The 27433-nt window shown below is 41.1% G+C and overlaps 1 protein-coding gene across 2 annotated transcripts in view; it reads left to right on the top strand.

The window, feature by feature from the left end:
* Positions 1-27433, top strand: part of mgmt (O-6-methylguanine-DNA methyltransferase) — a 449047-nt gene that overhangs the window by 139558 nt on the left and 282056 nt on the right. For both annotated transcript variants that reach the window (XM_068052718.1, XM_068052719.1), the window contains exon 3: positions 3064-3200. In XM_068052718.1, coding sequence (XP_067908819.1) covers positions 3064-3200 — 137 coding nt within the window. The remainder of the gene's footprint in view (positions 1-3063; positions 3201-27433) is intronic.

Here is a 27433-nt window from a genome sequence, read left to right as displayed (position 1 = left end):
CATTGGTTATAATTTTCCAAAATTACTTAGATTCGGGGAAGGTTCTATCAAATTGGAAAATAGCGAATGTAACTCCTTTATTCAAAAAAGGAGGAAGTCAGAAAGCAGGAAACTACGCCAGTTAGCCTAGCATCGGTCTTAGGGAAAATATTAGAAACTATTAAAGACTTTATAGCAGGGCATTTAGAAAAATTCAAGGTAATCAGGCAGAGTCAGCATGGTTTTGTGAAAGGGAAATCCTATTTAACCAATTTATTGGAGTTCTTTGTGCTGTACATAAAGGGATACGGTGAATGTACTGTACTTAGATTTCCAGAAGGTATTTGATAAGGTGCCACATCAAAGGTTATTGCAGAAAATAAAAGCTCATGTTGTAGGGAGTAACATATTGGCATGGATAGAAGATTGGCTAGCTAACAGGAAACAGAGTTGGCATAAATGGGTCATTTGGCAAGATGTAAAGAGTGGTGTGCCACAGGGATCAGTGCTGGGGTCCCAACCTTTTACAAATTTTCATAAATTGATGAAGGGACCGAAGGTGTGGTTGCTAAATTTGCTGATAACACAAAGATAGGTAGGATAGTAAGTTGTGAAGAGGACATAAGGAGACTACAAAAGGATATAGATAGGTTAAGTGAGTGGGCAAAGATCTGACAAATGGAGTATCATGTGGGAAAATGTGAAATTGTCTATTTTGGCAGGAAGAATAAAAAAGAAGCATATTATCTAAATGGTGAGAGATTGCAGAGCTCTGAGATGCAGAGGGATCTGGGTGTCCTAGTGCATGAATCGCAAAAGGTTAGTATGCAGGTACAGCAAGTACTTAGGAAAGGTAATAGAATGTTATTGTTTATTGCGAGAGGAATTGAATACAAAAGTAGGGAAGTTATGCTTCAGTTATACAGCGCATTGGTGAGACTACATCTGGAGTACTTTTGATCTCCTTATTTAAGGAAGGCTGTATGTGTGTTTGACGCAGTATTAGACTAATACCTGGAATGGGCATGTTGTCTTATGAGGAAAGATTGGACAGGCTAGGCTTGTATCCTTTGGAGGTTTTGAAGAGTAAGAGGTGACTTGATTGAAACATATAAGATTTTGTGGGGTCTTGACATGGTGGATATTGAAAGGATGTTTCCCCTTGTGGGAGAATGTAGAACTAGGGGTCACAATTTAAATATAAGGGGTCGCCCATTTAAGACAGAGAGGGTTGAGAGTCTTTGGAACTCTTCCTCAAAAGGCAGTGGAAGCAGAGTCTTTAAATATTTTTAAGGCAGAGGTAGATAGGTTCTTGATAAGCAAGGGGTTGAAAGGTTATCGGGGGTAGGTGGGAATGTGGAGTCAAGGTTACAATCAGATCAGCCATGAACTACTTCACGGTACAAAGCCCACAAATTTAAATTCTCCTCAGTTCAGGTGCCATTGTCTGGAATCCAATCCCGGATTTTATCCCTGAGGGAAGGAAACCCACATGGGGTATCGTCCAGGCTCTGTGGAAGAAGGTGGACCTACCAATCAGTGCCATCTCTTTACAATGCCAGAAGAAATTAACTGACCTGGCTAGTGTTCAACATCATTGGAATCAGTCATAATTTGTAACAATCCACTCTATAAGCATCTTTCCCAGTTGTAGCCACTTTGTCTTTACTGAATTAACCATCATCTGTAACTTTGGAGCAACATGCTGAAGTTACCAAAATAACCTTAGTACCCTTCCTTCCCCTGTGAGTTTTCCTTTGCTTGCAGTTTATAAGTTGGGAAGCAGTGGGACACTTGTATATGTGCATCTCATTTCAGCATCTGTTGTCCTCATTTCAGGAATGCTTTCTGGCATCTGGATTGTATTCCATATGTGTCAGCTGTGGCTCAATAGGTAGCACTCGCTTCTGAGTTAGGAGGTTGTGGGTTCAAGTCCCACGAAATATAGGCTGGCATTTCCATGCAGTCCATGCTGCATTGTTGAACGTGCCACCTTTTAGATGTGACGTTTAACTGAGGCCGAAATATCTTCTCAGGTGGGCGTAAAAGATCCCATGGCACTATGCAAAGAAGAGCAAGGGAGTTCTCCCCAGTGTCTTGGCCAATATTCAACCACAAAAAAAAACTAAAAACAGATTATCAGTTCATTACCTCTGTAGTTTATGGGAGCTTGCTGTGTGAAAATTGGCTGCCGTGTTTTGTACATTACAACAGTGACTACACCTTAAAAGTATTTCATTGTAAAGCACTTACTGATGTCATGAAAGACGGTATATAAATCCAAGTAATTTTTTTCTTTCATAGGGAGGCACATAGACCTTCATCCTCGCTACTCATTATTAATGGGGAATCAGAATATGGCCAAAGACAGTGATATGCCACCTCAATCTCCCAGAACCTCCTACCACTGTACAAATTGGAGGCTAAGATTGACAAGGCATGATGGTCTTTAACATTAGGGAGTTTTAGATTTATTTTCACTGAAATATTTTTTATCAATGATAGGAAAGTACTGGACAATTTGGGGCAAAATGGGGGGGGGGGGAATGCCTATGAGAAGAAGTAGCAGAGTTTTTCCTGAATGTCAGCTCTGGTAACTTTGGAGGAAGAGCTACATGTCAGCAAAAAATTGAGTTCAGTTCTTTGCCAAAGGGGAACCATGATGGCAAGATTCATTTAGCTGAAGGTCTCCCTTGTGAGCTCTGCCCACAGCAGGCTGGCAGCTGGCACAACTCAGTTATTGCTGTGTGAGAGAAGTGCAACCTCATCTAACATTGCCACATTGTTAGATTAAAGTAGAGGTGTGGGTACCTGTGGGTGGGGGATCTGTTCTTGGGAGAATTAGGGAGGTAAAAGAAGAAAATAAGAATAGTATGTGAAATAAATTGTAAAAGTCTAAAATTAAATTAGTGCTTTTCCACCCACAATATTTGCTCTCCAAACTGCTCCCTTGTTCAGATTTTTCAGAGGACAGTTACTGAACTATAATTGCTCAAAGGATTAATATGGTTTAAAAATAATTCTTGGCTAGTATTTGGACAGATTGTTTAAGCACTTATAAGGACCACTGCTTTGTTTACGTAGGTTACCAAGAACAACACAAGCCATTGCAAGCAAGTGACAGCAGCTCTGCAAAGTCCTATTGGTACCATACAAGTATCTGGCTGTGAAGAAGGCATTCACTCCATTCAGCTCCAGGAGGATTTTGCACCCGAGGACAGGTGTGTGCATTATTATTGGTCTTCAGTTATTTGATTATAGTTATTGATAGAGAGAAAAAAGCTCCCCCCATGTAATAACACATTCAATCCAATCAAAGCGCCTTTATCAAATCATAAATCAAGAACTTACCTAAAATTAATGAACAGATTTTTAAGAATTATTTAAAAATGTTAGTTTGTGTTTTGCTGTCACTGAATTCTTGCCTATCTGTTGCTTTGTTCCACCTAGTGAAAGTGAAGTTTAAGCCAATATAGGTTGCTCACTAAAATAAATGAAAAATGTTTGTGTTGATCATTTTGTAACATGAAAGTTGATTCATAAACTTTATTGCCATTACTAGAATAGCATAGTTACATTTTAAGTGCATTACAAAATTCAATGAATATGCTAAGGTGCTGAATTGGAGTTTGTAAATAGAAGCAGTGGGCAGAATTTTATTCTGCACTTGGAGGGAAGGAAGGGGGCAAACAAAATGGCAGGGGGTACTGTTTCCAACATTGCCTGGGCCCCTTGCCAATTTGTCTGGGACCAGGAAGGCTACTTAAGGGCCTCCTCCTGCCTCCACCTCAATTTTGTGCAAGGCAGAGGGGCCCAACACTGTGGGGAGATGCTGCCAGGTAAAACCTGGCAGCCTGCTAGCAGGGTTGGTGGGGGTCCCTCCTTTGGGGGCAATCTATCGCCCCTGGAGGACCCCCGGCAGCGATTGCTGCCTGCCCCCCCTCCTGGAAGAGACCTTTCCCACCCTCAACACCCCCTGACCCTGTCCCCAGAGCCTGCCTAAATGGCCCTGGCGACCCCGACCCAACTTTCCTTTCCCGGGTTCTTCTCTTTCATGGGTATTGCAGGGCTTCCTGCAGTACCAGCAGTCGCCACTGCACCCAGTGGCGCTGCTGGTATTGCAGAGCCGCCAGCTTTATGATTGGCCAGCTGCTCTGGGGATGGGAGCTTGTCCCTTAAAGGTGAGCAGTTAATTGGCTCCCTGCCATGAAATGGCTTTGGAGGTCTGAACGAGGATTGAGGCCAGATCTCTCCCTGCCTTCCAGCCTGCCGCCGGGACCCCCGTCACCATAATAAGATGCAGCCCTGTGAAACTTATTCACAGTAACTAGAATCTCCTTAAATAAACTCATTATAAATTCTAACAATAGTGAGCAAGAATTTTAAGTATGAAAAGAACTGTCTGTTGAAGAGTGGATAAAACAAAGCTTTGTATTGTGGAATTACTTTTTAGTGTGTCATTTGCCACACATTGCAGTTGTATTGAAGTGATAACGCTGAAAGTAAAGATGCCTCGAGTTATTCTATTGGATCAGGCTTCACTGAAAAAAATAAACTGAATGACACATGCTGTTATTAATGCACAAATAGGCCAACAAATTGTGACAAGGAAGAGAAACCTGTGAATTATGAATCGCAAAAAGTTGTTGGATGATTTATGTTGCACCACCATTAGCTTCACGAAAACGGGACCTCACACATAACCTCCCTTTGATTTTCATGAAGTTGCTGCAATTGCCCATTAAACTTTCCACAGAAGGTTAAGTCTAGTATTTATCAGCAGAAGTAGCCTTTTAATGATGTAATAACTGTGATGACTGCCAATCAAACTCTCTTGTCCAGAAAGTAAACAATTATAAGCGTGGCATCTCATTCCTTCAAGTTGTGAATTTTGTTTAGGGGAATATAACTTTCTTTTTTTATCTTTCTTTTCCTTCCTGTCTCTTTTCTCTCTCTCTCTCTCTCAATTTTTTTTCCTCTCTTTATTTCTCTTTCTGTACCTGATTTGAGTTGAATTCACTGACTCCAAGTCTCCCTCCTTCTCAATCCTTTAATTTAATCAGTTAAGGAGATAAATTGCCCTGTTTTTCACCAACTTCCCAGAATCCCTGTTGCCCTCGCCATATCATTATCAGCTCGCATTATCCCAGCAACATTGTGGGCAAAAAATTTTACACCTAGTCTTTCTCAATGCACAAGTACAACTATACCTTCCTGTGATTTCATAAATGTGATCCTTTTCAGTAGTTAGTGCATGTATCTATTATGGTTCCATTGACTTGATAGGTTCTACGTGTGGGAATTTTGCCTTGCAATAAACTTTACAGCTTAACTGGAATGAAATATAGTACATGTTTCTAGCTGAACAGATAAATAGTCAAATGCAATTTTTTTGTTACAATGAATTTTTAAAGTTTCTTAGCTTCTGTATGTTAGAATACACTTACCTAGACTTTAAAAACAATGTTGCTGGGATTAGTATGTTATGGTTGATCCCACTTGATGGCATACTGAACCTTATGGCTGCATAATGTGTATTATTTGCATTTTTTAACTGAGGCAAGCCAATATCCTCGACCCAATCATTGAAAAATTCCTAGTAGTGTAATCTGTTCCACTAATATGCATCATTTGGTACAGCAAGCAATTTTTTTTTTTACATCATTTACTATTTAAGATGAAAAACAATGTTCCAGAATTTGTATAATCAGCAGATTGTGTGTAATAATTAGACTAGGTTCCTAACTGCAATATTGAGTCTGGAGTTTATGCACACTGTTCTTCGATTGACAGTTTTTAGTGTAGTACAAATGCTTAACGGTTGCTGGATTACAGAAGCATTCAGCAAAGATATCTGAGAAAAATATTGAAAATTGTGACATGGTTCATATTGTTAAAACGCATGACAAAGTACTAATATATTAGAGAACTGAGTGTCCTTGTGCTCATACTACTGGTAGAGCGCAGTTAAAGAATTAGGATTTTGGATTCATAAGGATGTATATGTGAAAGTTGCCATTTTATATAAGATATACAGTTCTAAAATTGAAAGTCATTGAGCTTACCTAGACTTCAATTGTTTTTGAGTTTAATACAGTTTCTAAAATAGTTACATAATGTAATATATAATGGCAGATTATTATTTTAAATATTTTTATTTGATTTCTCTCGTGTTATCACTATTTCCAAGGCACAAAGTAGCTGAATATTTGGAATCTGCTAAACTCATTTTTTTTTTAGAAGTAGGAAAAGCCATGTTCCATTGGATAGCTGACTGAATTATTGACAAATGAGATCTATAACTACTCTTAAGATGGTATTCTTTAAGCATTTTGGACAAAAGCCAGTGTCAGGATTGAGCAGCCACGATTAAAGCAGTTAAATGTGAACTTGTTAATAGCTTAAAAATACACATAGATGATATAATGTGTGTTGTAAAAACAATTTCAAGTAGAATGTTTGACTAATATGGCACAAATAGGAACTTTGTCACAATCTCAAAATAAAATGAGTATGATTGACTTGGATGTGGCTCAGAGTGGTTCCCAGGCACGTGAAGTCAAGTCACTACTTGGTAAGCACCATGGAGGCAGACTGGTACTTGATAATATACCCTATCGTTCATTTAGCATTGAGGTCTCTAGAGTAGTAAGATATGACCATAGCATGGCAATCAGTTCATAATCATGTTCTGCTGCTCCAATCAATTGTGGCAAAATAGCTGTAATCTAATCATGGAGCCTTTATTTAGACACAGGAAGCTTCTCTGTATGTTGCATAGTCAGTGATGGATTTTCTTAGTGGCATAGTTTAAGATACCAGAGCAGATAAGAACATAAATTAATTTCCTGAAAATAGAGACATTTTGTGGAAGATTTTCGTCTTACACTCATCAGGACAAATCACAAGTATAGCAATGTAAGGGAAACAACAAATTTATACTGTATGAGAACCAATCAGCACTCTCTTCTCATACAGTATAAATTTGTTGTTTCCCTTACATTGGTATTCTTGAGAATTGTCCTGATGAGTGCAAGATGAAAAGCTTCGACAAAATGAATCTATTTTCAGCAATAAATTAATTTATTCTAAAACCCATTGTATAACTCACAATTATGTATAAGTCTCATTTTGTTTTTGGAGTTAAGGAAGCTTACTGCCTGTGAATAAGTGAAAACTTATAAATGGGTGGTGAGACACCATGTTTGTTCTTTCCACATGCCTGGCTTGCTATAAGGGGAAACTTGAACTGGGTGGAGGCAGGGGGGAGTGGGATGAGTGATGAGCAGCAAGTCTGTCTGACATCACCAGTGTGAGGCTGTGTTGATTTTAACTGCTGGGTCTCATTTACATTAGCAAGCTGCCCACTCAATTTTGTCGGTAACAAGCAGCCCATCCACTTCCAGAGGACTGTTTAAATGTGATGGCACCTCTTACAGGACGGTTGCATTCTATTCTTGAAGATTACTATGTTTTACTGCTGTAAGGCAGGGGTTGTGGAGAACTTACTTTGAAGTAAGCCCCCAAGTTCTCTGACAGTTCACTGGAGGTCCTTGTAGAAGGGGTGAGGTCATGGAGAAACATTCTCCCTCCAGCAAATTGGAAGATGATTGTGAAGACCACATTCAGGCCTGGAAAGAGGTGGCTGAATTTGTCAATTGAAGGAGCAGCACCCCCAAGACCTGGGTTCAATGCAGGAAAAAGTTCATTGACCTGACCAGAGTAGCAAAGGTGAGTAGAGGTCTTCATGTTTCCATCTCTTGGTATAACCTATTCCACAACCCCCCCACCCCCCACCAATTCTTGAGGACTCTGAACATGTCCCTTCCCTGTATCACATTCTTTCTCCACCATATCTTGCTTGCTGCCTTCACAGCAGCTACTAACATGGTAATAATTGCAGAACAAGGAGGTCCTCTCGTCACTCCTTTTTCACATCAGACTCCAGTCGGAGGGCTCTGCAATTGGTGAAGCACCCTGAACAAGTAAGCAGGAGCTGCAACTAGCAGAAAAGCTAGTCCATAATGCAAGCTCAGTACCAACTGTGCTGTGAAGGAAACAGATAAGCAGATGCTTACTCTAAGGGCTCACCCTCAAAAGAACACTTCTTTTGGCACACATACAGTTCTATGATATATTGGAAAACATGCCACCATGTTGCCATAAAAGGCCTGAACATTTGGAGGAGTCTTCTTCCAGCTTGTGTAGTGTCCTGTTGCAGGACATCAGATGTATGCAGTCTTCCACAGAGTGTATTGCAACCTCTGTAGATGTTGCAGCCAGGTCCTCAAAACAGGACTCTGTGTCACCAGCTTTTGAAACTTAGATGGAAGATCAAAATATTCAGATTCTGGACTCCAATATCTGCTCTCCCTTGGAGATGTACAACACTGATAGGGGTATTGAAGATGTCATTGATCTTCTCAAGTCTGTTGTCCTACACATCAGTGAGTTACGGTCAAGTGAGGAGGGGTGGAATGACTTTCTTCTTTTCCCTCTCCTTGTTAGACCACAACAGATTTAATTCTTAAAGTGGATGTACTGACCAATTCAGTAGGTGTTTGATTGGTTCTTGTTATGATCATAGCAAGTCAGTAATCAGACAGGTTTTCTTGAGTTAACAAAGAAAGACGTTAACTTTGTTGTACCTAAACTGAACTAAGAAAATAATAATGCAATGTGCCAACTTTCACTCTAACACACACTCTGGAGGTTTACATACATAAAAATAGGTTACCGCGTGGGGAAAGGTATATAGGTTGAGTTAGAGTCCATAGAAATACAATGGTATACAGTCTGTGAAGTTTGGTGATTCAGCTGGCTTCTGGCTGAATTCAGTAATCCTGAGGCTTTTAGTTTGAAGAGGTAACTGACTGGTTTGTTGAGTCTCTTGGAGATAGCAACATGGATGAGTTCCTCCAACGGAGTTTTGGATTGTAGCTGGAGTATGCAAAGGTGGTCAGTCAACAAGCGGGATTTGAAAACATTCTAGCTGGAGTGGAGAGAGAGCGAGAGAGGGACCCCACTTAGGGTCTGCTCATGTCAGAGTTCAGTTGCTTCTCCTTTGCTGCAGAGAAAAACACCAGCTTAAAACCATAGATGGGAAGGGGCTTGTCACATGACAGTCACATTCAAGCTTCGCAGTTAGCAGTATTTCTCTGTTTGCTGAGAGAACAGGCAGTTCCTTTAAACTTCCTCGGTCTTGGTTCTTACTGGGAAATGCAGACATTTTGTCTCGCTTCTCACAGTCCTTTGCAATGTAGGGTACAATGTTGCAAACTAGGTAATCATAAGCTGAATGGATGCTGGCAGCTTGTCTTTTAAAAATGTCTTTAAAAGAAAAAGTCAGATCTCCAGTCAGTGAACCAAAGGAAATCATCATTCAACAAAAGACATTGGTGTAACAAGTGAGAGTGATGAGTTGTGGCCAAATGGGAGTGATAATGGTGAAACAATGGTGGCATACATTGCATTCTCAGGATATCTGCTTCATTGTCAATGCCTCAATTAATACCGGCCATGGCGCCAGAAAGTCAACTCGACCAAGCTGCCCCAGCAGTGACTAGGGTGTTAAAATCTGCAGTCGCTGACCACAAACATCTCACTTGTCCAGCAGCAGCCTTCCAGCAGATATACTAAAGCCATTAGGGACGCACCTCATCGGAAGAGTAGGAATATTGAAGAAAGGAACAGTGGGTTGACATTTGGGTGAAAAATTAGTTCAGGGCAATGATGTTTTTCTTTACCCTTTTCACATTTAACAGTTTTCTCCGAAGCATGGTTTCATCGCAGCTATAAATCTGCATTGTCAGGGTTTCATACATATGAGGGCTAATTTCGGAAACCAGCATCATGCATCCCAAAAGCACCTGAAAGATGTCTGACCCAAAATTTTTGAAGCATCTCTGACTACCTCCTATTGCATGAAAGAAGGCAAGCCAGGGTGATCAGGAGATCGTTGCCTGTTTGGCTGCATCTGCAGGGCGTGGCAAACCTAAATGTGAATGACTTTGGTAACTTATCTTTCCAAAACCTGGAACAACAGAGGGTTAGGTGCTGAGCTCTGTCATTTTCTGCAAGGACACTAGCGGCCATCATGCAGCATTAAGCTTGCACATGTGCAGAGACACTAATGGTCAGTCAGCTATGGCCTGAAACTTGGCTGCATTTTTCAACAAAAAACACCTTTTTGCACTCATTGGCTGCCTGAATTAACTTTTAGGCAGGCCTTTAAATTGTCCACCAGCAATTGTTCAAACCAGGTCAGTGGCTGTTTGAGTTTACAAAGCGGGGTCCTGCACCTACTGTAGGATCCTGATTGCAACTTTCAGTGAGAAGTAGGCAGAGTATGCACACTTCATTTTGGTTCCATTTCTCCAGCCGTTGCGAGGGTTTTCCAAAGGCGTAATTTTTGTTTTGTTTTTTAGATTTATTTTGAAAGAGCAGGAGTGCACCCCTAAGCTCCCCAAAAATCACCTGGCTGACTGGCAGTCATTTTACATGCCCTGCCAGCATCTGTCTGTCCCCACGGCTCAACCTCTGATAAGTCTTACCTGTTGAGTGCCTACGCGCTGCAGCTGGCCAATTGTCCATCACAAGAATCCAGCCAGCTGCCGGGGGATACCCTCTTGCTCGCTCTAGCTCACCAGCAAAATGTTAATGAGGCTTGAACCTGAAAGTGGTTCTGGGCTCCCGAATGCTGCATTAGGAGGGGGCTGCTCATGTATCACTGATATCTGGCCCATTCAATGTCCAAACTGAAGTTTTGTCCCTTTGCATTTGACATTCATACAATTTTCATCTCTTACCGGTACTGTTACTTCTAAAACCAGCACCACAAACTGTGAATCTTTGTGCAAATAACGTTAGACATTAAATTCTAGTTGACCTTAAAGTACCCCAGAACTGTTGTATGCCTGAAGGTGAAAATCGCCCCCATTTTGTTTCTGCTAACTAACCATGAGCAAGGGAGATTCACTGATGAAAGGGTAAATGATTTGGAAGAGATCTGGAAAAATAAATAACTAAATTGCCAGAGTAGAACACAGGTTCACATTAGTGAAGGGCAACTGTCAGAAAGTTCTCCTTCATGCTAAGAGTAATCAATGTATAGAATGGACTTCCAGGTAGAGGAGTGAAGGCAAAAGCCCTGAAATTATTTGAGAAACCATTAGATACTATGATGGGTGGATTACAGGATTTTTGACATGGATGAACTCATCAGTCAAATGGTTGTGCTCATCCATACTAATATTAGGAATATTAAAGTACAGGAGAAGGCACAATGACCTTTTTTTTTTCAAGTGATCTGTTTTGGAAAAGGAATGGACAAAAGGCAACGGAGGGAGTTCAGCACGAGGTAAAAGGTATAAATGAGTGATGGTAAGAAAAGGTAGTCTTGGTGATGGATCAGATGCAGGGAAGAAAACTCAACTCGATCTGACAGAATGCTGAGGGTCCCCACCACCAGGTTTAGCCTAAGCAAGTAGCCTAATGGAGTCAGAAATAAAGAAAGGCAGGTGCTGGTGAGATCTTTGAGGGATGACTCCATTTTGTTGAATTTAATCTGTAGGAAGTTTTGACTTATCCAGGACTTACTGTTGGACATGCAGCTGAACCATACAATTGTCCTTAAACGGTAGTTGTAGAGAAGTAGAATTGATGTATCCGTAAAAGCCGACCCATCTGGTTGCGAATGATGTTGCCAAGGGGTAGCGTGTAGCTTGGAGAGACTTCAATTTGTGCCTGTGCTCGACTTTTGACATACCTGTGTGGATAGATGAGGAGAAACCGTTCAAGGAGATTTTATGACTGGATTGGAACAAGTAGGACAGGAGAGAGCAGTATCATTGAGGTAGATGACTGAAGAGAGGTAATAATGGAGAATGGAATGATTAGTCGTGTTTGGGGAAGTGGGAACATTGAGAAGGATGAGAGGCATAATCTGTGGTATCCATCGCGAAGGATATAATCGATAATTTTGCCATGATTGCTCTCTGTTATGGCCTGATCATAATTTGAATTGCAGAAGCAGGATCTAGCGAGAGAGAGAGAGATAAGCATGGAGTTGGTGGCAAGCATGTATTATAAGACCATGGAGAGAAAAGGGGAGGCGAAATATAAAGCAGTAGTTTGTAAAGATAGAGGGATCAAAAGAGAGCTTTTTATTGTAATAGTTCTGCCCTAATACAAGGAGCATAAGGAGCAAGCTACTGGAGTTTGAAGTTTGTGAATAAAATGAAAAGGTAGATGTAATTGGTTTAAAGAGGGGAATAATACAAAAAGGGGACGTGTTTCAGATAAAGAAATTTTTTTAATGAAGGAACTAAAAAAATAAATTGAGATGCAAGGTGGTACTTCAGGAAGGAGGGCTAACGGTCTAGTCAAAAGAGTTGGTTTAGCTTAAGACAAATAAAGGTCATTTTGGGTGTCAATATGATACTAAAAGCAGGACATCAGTTGGGAATTGCTGTAGACCCTTGGAACAGCAAGAGAAAATTATATATACAGTTATTTAATCAAAAATGTGTCAGACAAAGATAGGGGAATAATTATGGGTGATTCTTAATTACAACAATTTGCATATATATAGGTGCCGAAGGGGCTCTCAAAGCAATATACTGTCGCGGTAATTTTAACCCTACACGCCTAGCGGAAACTATGCAGGCAGGCAGTTTGAATCGGCAGGGTGACTAACCTGCCAACATCCCGCACCGTAGTCTTGAATGTTCACCTGCTCTTCTAAGCAACCTTTGAGCCGGTATGGTCCTTTTAAATATGCAAATCAGGTAAAGACGGGAATGTGGTTTAGAGGGAGTGAAAAGAGGATCCACAGACAGGAGAGGTCTAAGTAGAATGTTCTTTTAAGTTTTTCTACTTTCCAGTAGGGACAGGAAGAGTAGTTGTTCTCCTCTAGACTCAAAATACTTATCCCTCTCCTCCCACAGGCTCCCTCTTTCCCTCCTGTGAAACACTCCAAAAAACCTAATTTGCCTTGTGGCCAGCAACTCTTTCTTTGGAATCACTTATTTCCCATTCTGGATGGGGAACTGAGTGGCAGCTTGTGGGTGAGGTCTGAGATTTGAAAGTGTGCAGGCTTCAAGCTGCCTCCCCCATCCCCCGCCCCCCCCCCCCCCCCCCCCGCCTCACCGCCCCCCACCTCCAGGCCACTGGTCAAAATTGGGGCTATTGTATGTCAATAGATCGATCTTGCAGTCGGGATAAATTGATGTGTAAGACTGAAAAAGAAAAAAATTGCGGAAAGGTAGAATGCTTTTAAGGATATATTTAAGAGCATGCAAGTAAATGCGCATTGTGGAAAAACATAAGTTCGATATCAAACTTTGGACCTAAATAATCAAGTGATGAGAGAATAAAAACACGATATTTTGGAGCAAGTAAGGTAACAGAAGAAATAGGGGAGTTAGAAAATATGTAAAAGTAAAGGAACAAATTCCGAAACATTCGGGGGAATTTTAACTCTCAAAAACAGGTGGGTTTGGTTTGCATGGGAAGCAACAAATGTAAAAAAAACTCAATTTCAACGTCACCCACAGTGGTTTTTAGTGGAGACGGGATTGGGGGTGGGCGACCAACCCATTCCCAGGTAGTGGGTTGCTTATTTAAATGTTTAATGAGCCTACTACCCGAGATATTTTCTCTCTTCATGCTTTGACATTGGAAACCAGCATCTAAAGTCGTAGGCAAGGACTGTTACGTGGAACAGATAAGTGCTTCACCAGCACTGCTTGTGGGCTAGGAGGAGCAAGAGTGCTTCCCCCCTGCCTACCAAGCATTCCTGTTAACGACTCCAGTGATCTGATTTCACCCCCACCCCGCCCACCAAACACTCCAGTGCCCTCCCAGTGTCCTCCACTGATGTGAACTTCTCCCGGCCCCCATGTTCTTCAAGGGCCCTTTGCGATCTTCTCCCATCCTCCCCCAATCTCTCCGGCCCCTTCCATATTCTTTTACACTTCTTCCCCAAAACTCTCCCAGCTCCTTACACGATCTTCTTGTCTCCCTCACACCCACCCCTGACCCCCGATCTCTCCAGGCCCCACACTGATGCCACCTCGTCTGTTCTGGCTCCACCATCAATGTCCCCCTCCCGTTCCAACCTCCGATTTCTCCCTCCCCACCCCCCCAACCTCATTCCCGTTCTCTGACTGTGGCCTGCCGCCGAAGGCCTACCGCCCCCTCAATCTGGCTGGCTGTTTGCAGCTGGGAAATGGAGTACACAAGTGGTACTCAGTTCCTGCTGTTATATTCAGCGGGACCTGAGGAAAACACATTCTTCTGGGTTTCCTGACAGCAAAACTGTCTCCCAGTTAATATCGGGGCCAATAGTACTGGATAAAGAAAAAGGTTGCATGGAGATCAGGAGAAATCTGCCTGCTGCAGATGTTTCTGTCCATGACTGTATTGGTAGGAGTGACTACTGCACAGTCCTTGTGGAGACGAAGTCCCGCCTTCACATTGAGTATACCGTCCATCGTGTTATGTGGCACTATCACCGTGCTAAATGGGATAGATTTCGAACAGATCCAGCAATGCAAAACTGGGCATCCATGAGGCGCTGTGGGCCATCAGCAGCAGCAGAATTGTACTCAACCACAATCTGTAACCTCATGGCCCAGCATATCCCCCACTCTACCATTACCATCAAGCCAGGAGACCAACCCTGGTTCAATGAAGAGCGCAGGAGGGCATGCCAGGAGCAGCACCAGGCATACCTCAAAATGAGGTGTCAACCTGGTGAAGCTACAACACAGGACTATCTGCGTGCCAAACTTTATAAGCAGCATGCGATAGACAGAGCTAAGCGATCCCATAACCAACAGATCAGATCTAAGCTCTGCAGTCCTGCTACATCCAGCCGTGAATGGTGGTGGACAATTAAACAACGAACTGGAGGAGGTGGCTCCACAAATATCGCCATTCTCAATGATGGGGGAGCCCAGCACATCAGTGCGAAAGATAAGGCTGAAGCATTTGCAACAATCTTCAGCCAGAAGTGCCGAGTTGATGATCCATCTCAGCCTCCTCCTGAAGTCCCCAGCATCACAGATGCCAGACTTCAGCCAATTCGATTCACTCCGCGTGATATCAAGAAACGACTGAAGGCACTGGATACTGCAAAGGCTATGGGCCCTGACAATATTCTGGCAATGGTACTGAAGACCTGTGCTCCAGAACTTGCCGCGCCCCGAGCCAAGCTGTTCCAGTACAGCTACAACACTGGCATCTACCCTGCAATGTGGAAAATTGCCCAGGTATGTCCTGAACACAAGAAACAGGACAAATCCAACCCAGCCAATTACCGCCCCATCAGCCTACTCTATCATCAGTAAAGGATGGAAGGTGTCATCAACAGTGCCATCAAGCAGCACTTACTTAGCAATAACATGCTCAGTGATACTCAGTTTGGGTTCCGCCAGGGCCACTCAGCTCCTGACCTCATTACAGCCTTGGTTCAAACATGGACAAAAGGGCTGAACTCAAGAGGTGAGGTGAGAGTGACTGCCCTCAACATCAAGGCAGCATTTGACCGAGTATGGCATCAAGGAACCCTAGCAAAACTGAAGTCAATGGGAATCAGGGAAAAACCCTCCGCTGGCTGGAGTCATACCTAGCGCAAAGGAAGATGGTTGTGGTTGTTGGAGGTCAATCATCTGAGCTCCAGGACATCACTGCAGGAGTTCCTCAGGGTAGTGTCCTAGGCCCAACCATCTTCAGCTGCTTCATCAATGACCTACCTTCATGATGAGGTCAGAAGTGGGGATGTTCGCGGATGATTGCACAATGTTCAGTACCATTCGTGACTCCTCAGATACTGAAGCAGTCCATGTAGAAATGCAGCAAGACCTGGACAATATTCAGGCTTGGGCTGATAAGTGGCAAGTAACATTCGCGCCACACAAGTGCCAGGCAATGACCATCTCCAACAAGAGAGAATCTAACCATCTCCCCTTGACATTCAACGGCATTACCATCACTGTATCCCCCACTATCAACATTCTAGGGGCTACCATTGACCAGAAACTGAACTGGAGTAGCCATATAAATACCGTGGCAGGTCAGAGGCTAGGAATCCTGAGGCGAGTAACTCACCTCCTGACTCCCCAAAGCCTGTCCACCATCTACAAGGCACAAGTCAGGAGTGTGATGGAATACTCTCCACTTGCCTGGATGGGTGCAGCTCCAACAACACTCAAGAAACTCGACACCATCCAGTACAAAGCAGCCCGCTTGATTGGCACCCCATCTACAAACATTCACTCCCTTCACTACCACCGCACAGTGGCAGCAGTGTGTACCATCTACAAGATGCACTGCAGCAATGCACCAAGGCTCTTTAGACAGCAGCTTCCAAACCCGCGACCTCTACCAACTAGAAGGACAAGGGCAGCAAATACATGGGAACACCACCACCTGCAAGTTTCCTTCCAAGTCACACACCATCCTGACTTGGAACTATATCGCCTTTCCTTCACTGTTGCTGGGTGAAAATCCTGGAACTCCCTTCCTAACAGCACTGTGGGTATACCTACCCCAAATGGACTGCAGCGGTTCAAGAAGGCAGCCCACCACCACCTTCTCAAGGGCAATTAGGGATGGGCAATAAATGCTGGCCTGGCCAGCATCGCCCACATCCCATGAATGAATTAAAAAAAAGCAATAAAAGGACACTTCAGTATTTTACAGTATTTCTAAGTTGGTAACATATTAACAAAAGAAGCAAGTTTCATAAGACCACAAGAAGCATTGCCATGTTTAAAAAGAACAATTGTAAAGCTGGTGACTGAAGGATTTAGTTTCACAGTCCCTCACCCAAATTGTCCTCCTTCAAATCTGAGTGATTGTTGACATGTTGTCTGACCCGAGGAAGGAGGAATTACAGTCAAGCCTGATCCTGTTCTCATTGCCGTGGCTGAGGACAAGTAAGTCAGAATAGACCAGGGATTGGATATTGGGGCATTACTAATCAGTATGGTTCAGTACCACACTGCTATCATTCAGTATCATACTGTGGGGTATGTTTAACCATATGGGAATGCTATTGCAGAATTTTTTAATTATTTAGATTCTTGGATACAGAAAGGAGAAACTCATGATTCATCAGGGAGCAAAGAGATTAATATATTTGATGCCAGGGCTGGAGGGAGAAGAAAATAATCTTTGTCATACCTAAACAACAAAGTCTGAGGTTTTTTTTGTATTTCTACTGTCATGCAGGGCCCCACCTCCCAAGAATGAGGCATATTAAATTTTGCCACATGAACATTGATTTTAAACTGTTACTGGAGTAAAGAAAGAACTTTCTTAAAAAAAAACACCAGACCCTTGACTGGAAAGATATTTGCATATTTACAGACAGTGCTTAAAAGGGACAAATGACACATTCAATCCACAATGGACTTTTGATTATCAGACGTTGAAGTTGGAGGAGCTAGCATTCCAGGTTAATTGCTAAGATGGCCGAATACACAAACTGATGTGGTCACACCCCCTAGTCACATGACTAACCTGCCAAGCCACCTCAGTTTTTTTGAATTTGAACTTGCCACAGAGTTTTGAGCTGGCAGAAAACTGTTTGCTCCTGGACTGAAAAGACCTCTCGTGGATGGCTCACCGCAGCCTCTCCTGTCTGCTTCTATCTCTTTCTCACGGAACTCCAAGACCCATTGAAGACACATGAACGCCAGGAGAGAAAAGTCTACTACAGCGAACAAGGTTAAAGAAGAATACTGGGCTCCAACAAAAAGCAAGATCCACCTACAAACAAGGGCTCTAAAGCGAGCTCGAAGCACAGTAACAGAAACTCTTCAGATATTGCCTCAAACCTCTCCACTTTATTTTTCTTCTCTTTTCTGTCCCTATTTGCATGTATCACGTGGGTGCATCGTGTATCCATAGGCGTTAACCGAATTAGAGTTTAAGTTTAATAAATTTCACTTTTCTTTGAACCTAAGAAAGCCTGTTTGTGCTCATTTCTTGCCTTATAACTGTAAAGCGGTGAACAAGGGGGAAGCTCAAAACACGGTGTGTTAAAAAATAAATAAAACCCTGTTACAGTAAGACCAAGTGAAGTCTGAAAGGGTCCACTAGACACCTTTCTCACTTGGTCGTAACACTGCTTTTTGTGCTCAATTCAAACAAATAAGAATTGAAGTATATTAATTTAACTGCTGGAAATATAATGCAAGATATGCCAGAGCCCTTGTGTATATTTTTCCATGGAGTAGAATTGATATCTTTTATCATCACATCTTATAGCTAGAGTTTCTGCAGATAGTGTCATAGATCATAGAATCATAGAAAGATACAGCACAGAAGGGGCCATTCTGCCCATTGCCCCAGTGCCAACTCATTTCAAGCTATCCAATTAATCCCATTTCCCTGCTTTTTTGCTGTAGCCTTGCAATTTTTTTCTGCTCTGATCTGCTCTGTTGCATGACTATGTATGCAATTCAAGAACCCAGAAGACTGGTGTATCTCTGATCGAAGAAGAGGAATTGAAATTGATCCAGCAGATGAATATTCCTGTATTGAATCCTGGTTCAGTGCCTTGGGAAGACGATGGAGATGGCAACCATGCCTTGCCTGAAGGATTGCATACAAACTCCTCTCAAAATATTCCTGAAATACAAATACAAAGGAGGTGACAGAGAAGTCAGTTCACATTAAGCCATGAGATGTGCATACAAATGGTGAAAAAAAAAGTGTAAGAAAATAGTTCAAGCATTGTTATGCGTATAACATCTCCGGCACTGGGGCTGGCAGTAACTGACATGTATGTGTTAGCACTGCCATCAGATTTGCTTCTAAAAGCCAATATGGTGTCCTAATTGGAAACTCACCTGTAATACTTTTAATCATTCACAAAAGTTCAAGAGAGACTGCTTATGAAGCCACCTGCAGACAGGGTCAAGATGCCATTCAAGGGCAGATTGTCTATTGAGGACATTTCCTCCTGAATCTTCATGACTTCCAGTACTTCACAACAGCAAGATCATGTGGCCTGAAGCCATTGTACAGAGCCTGGATGTTGTTCCTCACATTTAAATAATTTAATCTGTGTTAGGACCAGGCTTTCGGTGGAGTTAATTGGTAAAACCATGTGCTCTAAATTAAAAAGGTGAAAATAGCATTCAGAACATATTTTATTGAAACCAAACTCCCTAATTAGCATATTCACAGCAGAAAATAGCGCACAGTACTTCAATAATGGGGAATGTAAGAAATGAAAAATAACACAAAATAGCAAAAACACCAATTCCAATATCTTTTTGATGACAAGCCAAGATGAAGATACAGTTATCCTGATACCAATTGATGTGGAGTCTTGAGGCAAAGTGAAAATTCTGTGCAAGGCATGTTACTACTATTATTACCATTTAACTTCTAGCTTGAAAATACAATTTGTAAGTCGAATAATCACAATATAAACTTTGATTTGCTTACACAACACGGTACTAATACTCTCCCACCTGTGCAATGTACACACCACAAAACAAACTCAGGGAGCAGTGTGAACAGTTAGCAACCACAGTTTTATAAATTTCCACATAAAAATTAACTACAGCTAAGTTGAAATATCTCTAGTTTGAAACCTGTAACGCAGTTCAGATGGGAGAAATTAGTGCATGCTGCACCCGTTTATCGGATGAAAAGTATTGGAGGGGCTGGTGGGGGCCATTTCACGTTGCAATATCTAGCCAAATTGGATGTTGATGACTTGCAAATATCCAGAGTGCCTGCCTGAAACAGACATTAGGTGCCTTGAATATGCAAATAAGGGTCCTAACACCAGTTTTAAGATCCTATTCAAAAGTCAGCACCAACTGGTGCATGCGCAGTGTTGACTCTGCTTATTTTCTTTGGGTATAAAACTGCCTAACCAGCAATTCTTCCAAGGGACTGTTGGATGCCACCTACAAAATGCTAAGTCAGTTTTTCAAAGATTTTGTTTCTGCAGAGTCAAACAAGACTAGAGTGCTCCTGCTTGCTCCACAACAGTACTGAAGCTGCAGCTGGTCTGAGCTTGCCCCACACCCGCTCCCTTCCCCTCCATCTCCTCTGCTCACCTTCACCCCAGAACTTACCTTTGGGCTGGCTTTTGCCAAACATGGCCACATTTCTCAAGGCCCTGACTGAAGAGCTGCAACGGAAAATAAATTGGTGTCTGCCACTCACTGGTTTTATGGTGCTGAGGCCCAAGATCTAATTTCTAGTGAGCCTTGGGTCAATGTCGGCGGTTCACATTCCAGGCCCAGTGCCAATTTTGTGCCAGTTTCCAACACTACATACATTTCTTCACCCAACTTCTTCAAATTAGGTAACAAATTGCTTAAGGTCTGTTTTCTTTAAGCATATTACATGATAAAGACATCTTGGTCATATTATAACCTTATAACTCCCCCTATTTATCAATTTTTCCAAATATATAGGTCATAGAGGCAGTGCATCATTTGTTATATTGCTGAAGTCAGGTCCATACTTGGGGGGTCAGGTTTCCTGTCCAAATAAATGGTAAATGCAAATTAAGCAGCATATCTGTCAATTAGATGCTCATCATACAAGCTTGTTTTAAATATTATGGACCCCTTATTCTGTATTGTGAAAAAAATGATTATTTTACTTTACAGCAGCAAATGCAAGGAAATATGAAAGTAACAGCACAAATGATAAAATAAAATGACAAATATTTTGATATGGAAATGCATAAAATGACCTGATTTGTTTCCCTTGATATCTTTCCTAAACAAGTCTTAAAAAAATTATTTAGCTGTGCAGTTGGTGCAGGAGCTGAAATTTGCTCATCTGACAAGAAAGCCTAATCCTGTCAATTTTTGCCAAGGTAGAGGATCCCCCTTGACAAAAAGTTGAAGTGCTGACAAACGAACGACTTGCAATCCATGTCTGCTCCTGGGAAGTCCATTTTTAAGCCTTTAGCACAATAGCCAGAGGCAAGGTTGAAATACAGAAGCTTGCAGGTGAAAAACGGCAGTTAGTTATCCAGAATATGTCTAATAACTTGGACTGTAAAAAAGCAACCATGATGTGATATGTTGGATTTAATGAAATTTGATATATTATGTATTAATATTAGGATAGAAATGTTAGCAGGTGTTATTCTAAAACAACTTAATTGTTGAAAATATAAAGTAATTTAGCACATTCATAGACAATTTAACACTGTCATAGGTTACATTAAAAACTTCCCTTACCAGTTCGCATGCTCTTTCTATTTATTAAAACTTTTCATGCAGTAAAAACATTTTACTTGTTAATGAGGAAAAATGGAAGAATTAATGACATAGAGTTGGATCTTCCAAGATGTCTCCTGTAACCATGCAAAACCATCTCCTTTTTCCTGTATGTAGTTTAATTTCTGTGTTAAGGTTCAGTAAGCAAATGCAAATAGATTTAATGATTTGCATCAGTAGATCATTTCTCGGTATAATATCCTTTGCTATTTTGGTCAAGGACTTTTTCTGTAGTAGGCTTCACCTATTTCCTAGAGCAAAAATTATTAATATTGGTAACATTAAGATATGTTCAAATGAGGAGAGAGATGAATTTATCATGTAGTTGCAGTCAGATTGGTCCATCATCCTTCCAGCCAGGTTAATTGCAGTAGAGGGTAGGTGTAGTACATGACATGTGAAAGAATGCATGGGGAGTTGTGAAAAAATCATAGCCTATAATGAAATGTTTTAAACCGCCACTTTAATTTAAAATTTTAGGAATTCTTTTAAATATTTATAATTGTAAAAGTTTTGAGAGCGCCAGTACACTAAAGTTGCTCTAGTTTTTTTTTGTACAACGTGCACCTTGTATAATGACCAGTGTTCTTCTTCCATCCTATCCTTCCTTTTATTTCTGAACTTCCATTCTCTTCCTTTTCCCTTGATCCATACTTACCTGTGTTCTAAATGAAAGTAGTTCACAGAGAGGACAACATTAATTGAGCTCTGTTGGATGATTTGATTCCAAACCAAAGGAACAAATTTCCAAAGTCTCCCAGCATACCTGTGCATTACGATGTTTAGGCTAATTTCGCCAAAGTCTTATTCCATGACTTGAATTTCCCAGATCTGTGGGATTTACAAAATGTTACCAGAATTGGTTAGTGTGTTCTTTGCATATGGAATGTCTCCAATGGAGCATAGATCCACTGCAATATGGCACAACCCACTCCCAAAATGTTTCCCACAAATTCTAGATCTTTAGCATTGTACAAAAAGCCTGTCCTGTGTTGCTGCCTATCATTTCAAAGCATGTTTGTTGCCATTGTGCCTGCTGTGTTAAGTGCAGAAAATGGATAATGACAAAGCAAGTATTGGAAATTACAAACGCAGTTTAGTGTTTTTATGAATAATACAAAATTATATATATTACACAATATATATATAATTATGTAACCCCTACTGTGATAGATGGTATTGCATATTGATATTTTCTCTAATTGAGAATAATGTTACACGTTTTATAATTGAACCACATTTAGTTCAAGCTACTGCAGATTGTTTCTTTCATGAAATAAACTGTTTTAATTTTTAAAATACAATTGTTAAAAGGAAGTGCTGCAGGTAACAGTGGAGCTTTGCTCTTTGTGGAAGCTTGGAGGAGTGGAAGATTTACAGGGCAGAGGCTTAACCACCATTCCCATAAGTATTAATTTTAACTCTACTAATAAGAAACTGTGCAAAAGTGGAATTATGAGTTCACTAGTATCCTATGAAAGGTCAGTTGTTAAAAAGGCAGAGTGTGACATTCTGAGAAAAAGGTGCCTTCATTAATCATCCTGAAATTGTCAGCGTAGAATTCCTTGACCAATAAATACAAGCAAGCTACAAGCGATTGTTTTAAACAACACTACATTTAATAAGACTAATAAGATTATTTTGGCCTGAATAAAGTGATTAAGTTCTGTTCAGAACTATAATATATTTGTCATATTTCAAGGAACAGTGTGGGCCATTTGTCTCTATCTTTGTATATGTAAATGTTAATGTAAATTGCCTTACAGCTTTATGTCTCTCTTTAATACAAATCTATCAGCTTTTAGATTTTATTTTTCTACTCCATGTATTTTAGGCATAACATAGTTTTACGGGATGAATTACTCTTTTAATAGTCAAATAAAATCAACCAGATGTTTCAGAATGTTGTACTCCTTTTATCTGAATAAGGAAATATCTTAATTCATACATCTTTTATGGTGTTATAAGGACTTCTGCTAGGTATTGTGTTGGTAAATTTTCTGATTTTAATACTTTTGTCTTGAGTTTGTTTTAAAAGAAAAGTACATTTCTTTGCCTAGTGATTCTTTTTGTTAAGTAGCTTGGCATTCTTAATGAGCTACTTTTGCAGTCCAAAGTACAGTATGAGGGTTGTGCAAGTTATCATTTGAGCTCCGGACTTTAGGGCTAACCAGATGACTTCAGATCAAAACAGTTATATAAATGTTATACTTTGCAAATATGGAGAATTATTTATGTAAATACACAAATCTTTAGTTTCTGTTTTGCACCATCAAATACAAGTTCCAACATGAATGCTGGGTTCGGAAATTGACTGTAGAAATGTTCTAAGTCCTTTTGGCCCAATTGTGCAGCTGTAAGGTTATTGTAGCATGAAAAAATTCTGAGCACTGTCTTTTGTATTTGTGTCTTTGACATTTTGTCTGTGTTGTTACTCAGTTAAATAATTCTCAAGACCTTGACATTTCACTGTTAGTGATGGCATGTGGATACTTTATACATTCCTATGATATTCCCTATGCTGCTATTTTAATGTGGAGTTTACTTTAAATAGATTATGCTTCCATTTGAAATAGCAGACAAAGGAATTCCATGCATAGACATTAAGGGCTGGATTTTCCCTGCCCTGTGGAGACAGGGTTTGAGGTAGGACGGCTGGGAAAATAGTGGAGTTGCAGCGAATGGCTCCTAACGCATTACCACCGCCAGGGAACTTTCCCAGAGAGGACTGGGTAGAGTTTCAACTTCCTGCTCCGTGGAAGCGGGCAGCCAATTTTGGTGGTTAAAGTCCCAATTAGGGGTGATTTTGTGGTGGAGCACCCCCAGCCACATGCAGAGGCCTCCAGCTTGTTGGAGGCAGGCAGGGGGTCAACAGAGCCTGAGGCTTCATGCCCCAATGATGGGACAGCAGGGATGAAAGGCAGCAATTGTGGCTGAATCCGATCCTGCGGAGGAGTTTCCCTCCAGCCTGATGGGTCTACCTGCTTCGGGGTCCTTTAATCATTATCTTCTCTGGAAGCATGCAAGAGTGCCTCCCAACCTGCCTCAGCAGTGTTTACCTCTCCTGGTGGAGCTATTGAGGCTCCCGAGCTGCAAGCCCTCTGATTGGATCTACAGCCTCGGGATCCGTAAGGACGGCGAGTGCCAAGTGGCCAGTTAGGAGGCTGCATCCTGGAAAATTGCACTGCCAGTCTCGTTGCATATGACTCTAACCTTGAGGTCCCGAAGCCCATGGTAAAACTCCGGCTTAGGTGTTCATATGCTAATAACGTAATCTGAATGCTGTAAAGCTTATACTAAATGTGTAGTAATCATATTTTATTTCCTAAAATATTTATATTATACAATATTTCCATTTCACTTGAAATATATGAGAAATTGCTATTTGCTATTAAGGACAAATCTGTGTTCTTGTATATTTGATTTAACCTCTTTCAGTGCTGAAAGATGTTCTCTGAGCAACATCCATGCGTACAGTGAACGCTGCCTATTGTTAACTCAAAATAATGAAAACTGTGTTTATTTTGAAAAATGTCAATGTCTCAATTCAATTAACATATGACTAAATGGCATAAACTCCTTTTAATTTACAATGAAACCACTCACTTGTAGTGAAATTCTGAATGCTAATCTTCAAGACTGTGAGAAGGTCTGGAGTCCACCCCACAGATCAATGGAAGTTGGTGTCTCCAGTCATAAAGCAGTTAATCTCCATCTGTGCAGTGATTGATTCTATTATTTACATGTCTTAAAAGTGTTCGTTTTAGTTCAGCTGCTGGAAAAAGTCAGTCATGAAAGATGTTGATGGATTATAAGTTCTCTGTCGAACCAGAAATGAGCTATGAAGGTTGAGGAATGATTATAGGCTTAGATGATCAAATAAATTATGAACACTCTGATTTCATTTCTGTTGAGGCCCTGGGCATACCTACTGTCCAAAACAACAATAGGAACATGATAATTTATATCTTAATGTTACATGATATGAAAGATTGACAAAATGTTGCTGAATCCTAGAGAGAGTGAATGGCAGAGTGAGAGGAAACTGTAAAGAGGATTCAGTCCCAGAAAGGTGTACTTTGGACTATAAGTATACGAACAGAAGGAATCCTGTAGGATTGTCTTGTTCAACTTCATAACTGTATAACAGGTGGACATACCTTGTCAGGTTACCATGAAAATCAGAAACACTGAGATATTGCCTAGAATTTTTGTATCATTAGCACTGTGGCAGATAAGATGTTTAAGACATTTTTTTGAAGTTTTATTTCTCAAAGGTTTCACCTCTGCACACACCCACCCCCGCCACCCCGCTCCGCCTCAGCTCAGAATATTGTAAAATAAAACAAGTCAGGTGCACATTCTACAATTTTTGGATGCAGCAGGCTTGATGGACCAAATATCCTTTCCTTATTACATACATTATGTTCTGAACTGAAGGACTTGACTAAGCTGAGAACATTGCAAGGTCTTCTTCTTTGCCCTCCTTGTCTCGTGAAACAATGGGTACGTGCCTAGAGGTGGTCAGTGGTTTGTGGAGCAGCGCCTGGAGTGGCTATAAAGGCCAATTCTAGAGTGACAGACTCTTCCACAGGCGCTGCAGATAAAATTGGTTGTTGGGGCTGTTACACAGTTGGCTCTCTGCTTGCACTTCTGTCCTTTTTCCTGCCAACTGCTAAGTCTCTTCGACTCGCCACTCTTTAGCCCCTCCTTTATGGCTGTCCGCCAGCTCTGACAATCACTGGCAACTGACTCCCACAACTTGTGGTCAATGTCACAAGACTTCATGTCGCGTTTGCAGACGTCTTTAAAGCGGAGACATGGACAGCCGGTAGGCCTGATACTAGTGACGAGCTCGCTGTACAATGCATCGTTGGGGATCCTGCCATCTTCCATGCGGCTCACGTGGCCAAGCCATCTCAAGCGCTGCTGTCTCAGTAGGGTGTATATGCTGGGGATGTTGGCCACCTCGAGGACTTCTGCGTTGGAGATACGGTCCTGCCACCTGATGCCAAGGATTCTTCGGAGGCAGCGAAGATGGAATGAGTTGAGACGTCGCTCTTGGCTGACATATGTTGACCAGGCCTCGCTGCCCTAGAGCAAGGTACTGAGGACACAGGCTTGAAACACTCGGACTTTTGTGTTCCGTGTCAGTGTGCCATTTTTCCACACCCTCTTGGCCAGTAAGGTAAACATAACTTAAAAAGTAACTACTTGGCACTTAGAATTAGTAATTTGTAGGATGGACTGCCACCTAGTGCAGGCAGTTTAGATTCAGTCAAAATATTTAAAAATGAAAATAGACAGATTTCAATTTGTCAGAAAGAAGCGGGATGCTGGTTTTGTGACAAGTCAGGTGAGAGAAAAAATGGTCAGTGTCAGTCCTGAACATGTATTTAAGCATGCTTTTAATGTTCTTGTTCCTGTATGAAGTCCATTTCAGATCAGATTATTACTTGGAGAATCAGAATGCAGCACATTCTTTAGCTAATAGAGTCTGAACCAGTGTTGGAGAATATATAAATTTTGAGTTGAGTTGATTATTGCAATTACATTTGAACTTACTATAATTTCAATTTCATCAATATAGCATTGAGCGATATTAACCACCACACTACTGACATTGTCAGCAGTGCCATCCATCAGATGAAATGTTAAACTGAGGCTCCCTGGGCTTGTGGTGGTTCAGCTAACCAGTAAAGATCCCATGGAACCATTCAAAAGGAAGGGACTCTCCCAATATGCTGACTAACATTCTTCCCTCAACAAGCACCATCAAAAACAGATTAATTGGTCATTTATCTTGTTGGGATCTTTCTTTGTGCAAAATGGCTGCCACGGTTGCCGACATAAGAGCAGTCATTGCTCATCAAAGTAATTCATTATTTGAAAAGTGTTTTTTTAGATATTTCTGGAAACAAGGTGAACTCTATGTAAATACAAATCTTTTTTTTATCAATCAGCTTCTGATTTTTTACATTTTCTTCTACAAAACGATCTAAATAGTTTTTTCGATTTTCACTTTTTAGCTCGTTTGCTTAGCCAAACAAATTTCACACCCATTGGAAATATACAAAAAGCAATGGATGACATTTTTAGCAAAAAACCCCAATAATTAATACATAAAAATAACATTCACATCAACCACAACCCTGTGTTATACTGAGGCCTTGGTGTAGAGT

Source organism: Heterodontus francisci, chromosome 20 (genome assembly GCF_036365525.1).
Source record: "Heterodontus francisci isolate sHetFra1 chromosome 20, sHetFra1.hap1, whole genome shotgun sequence".
Classification (NCBI taxonomy): domain Eukaryota; kingdom Metazoa; phylum Chordata; class Chondrichthyes; order Heterodontiformes; family Heterodontidae; genus Heterodontus; species Heterodontus francisci.
The sequence above is the reverse complement of the archived record's forward strand: the minus strand, read 5'-3'. Positions and strand labels throughout refer to the sequence as shown.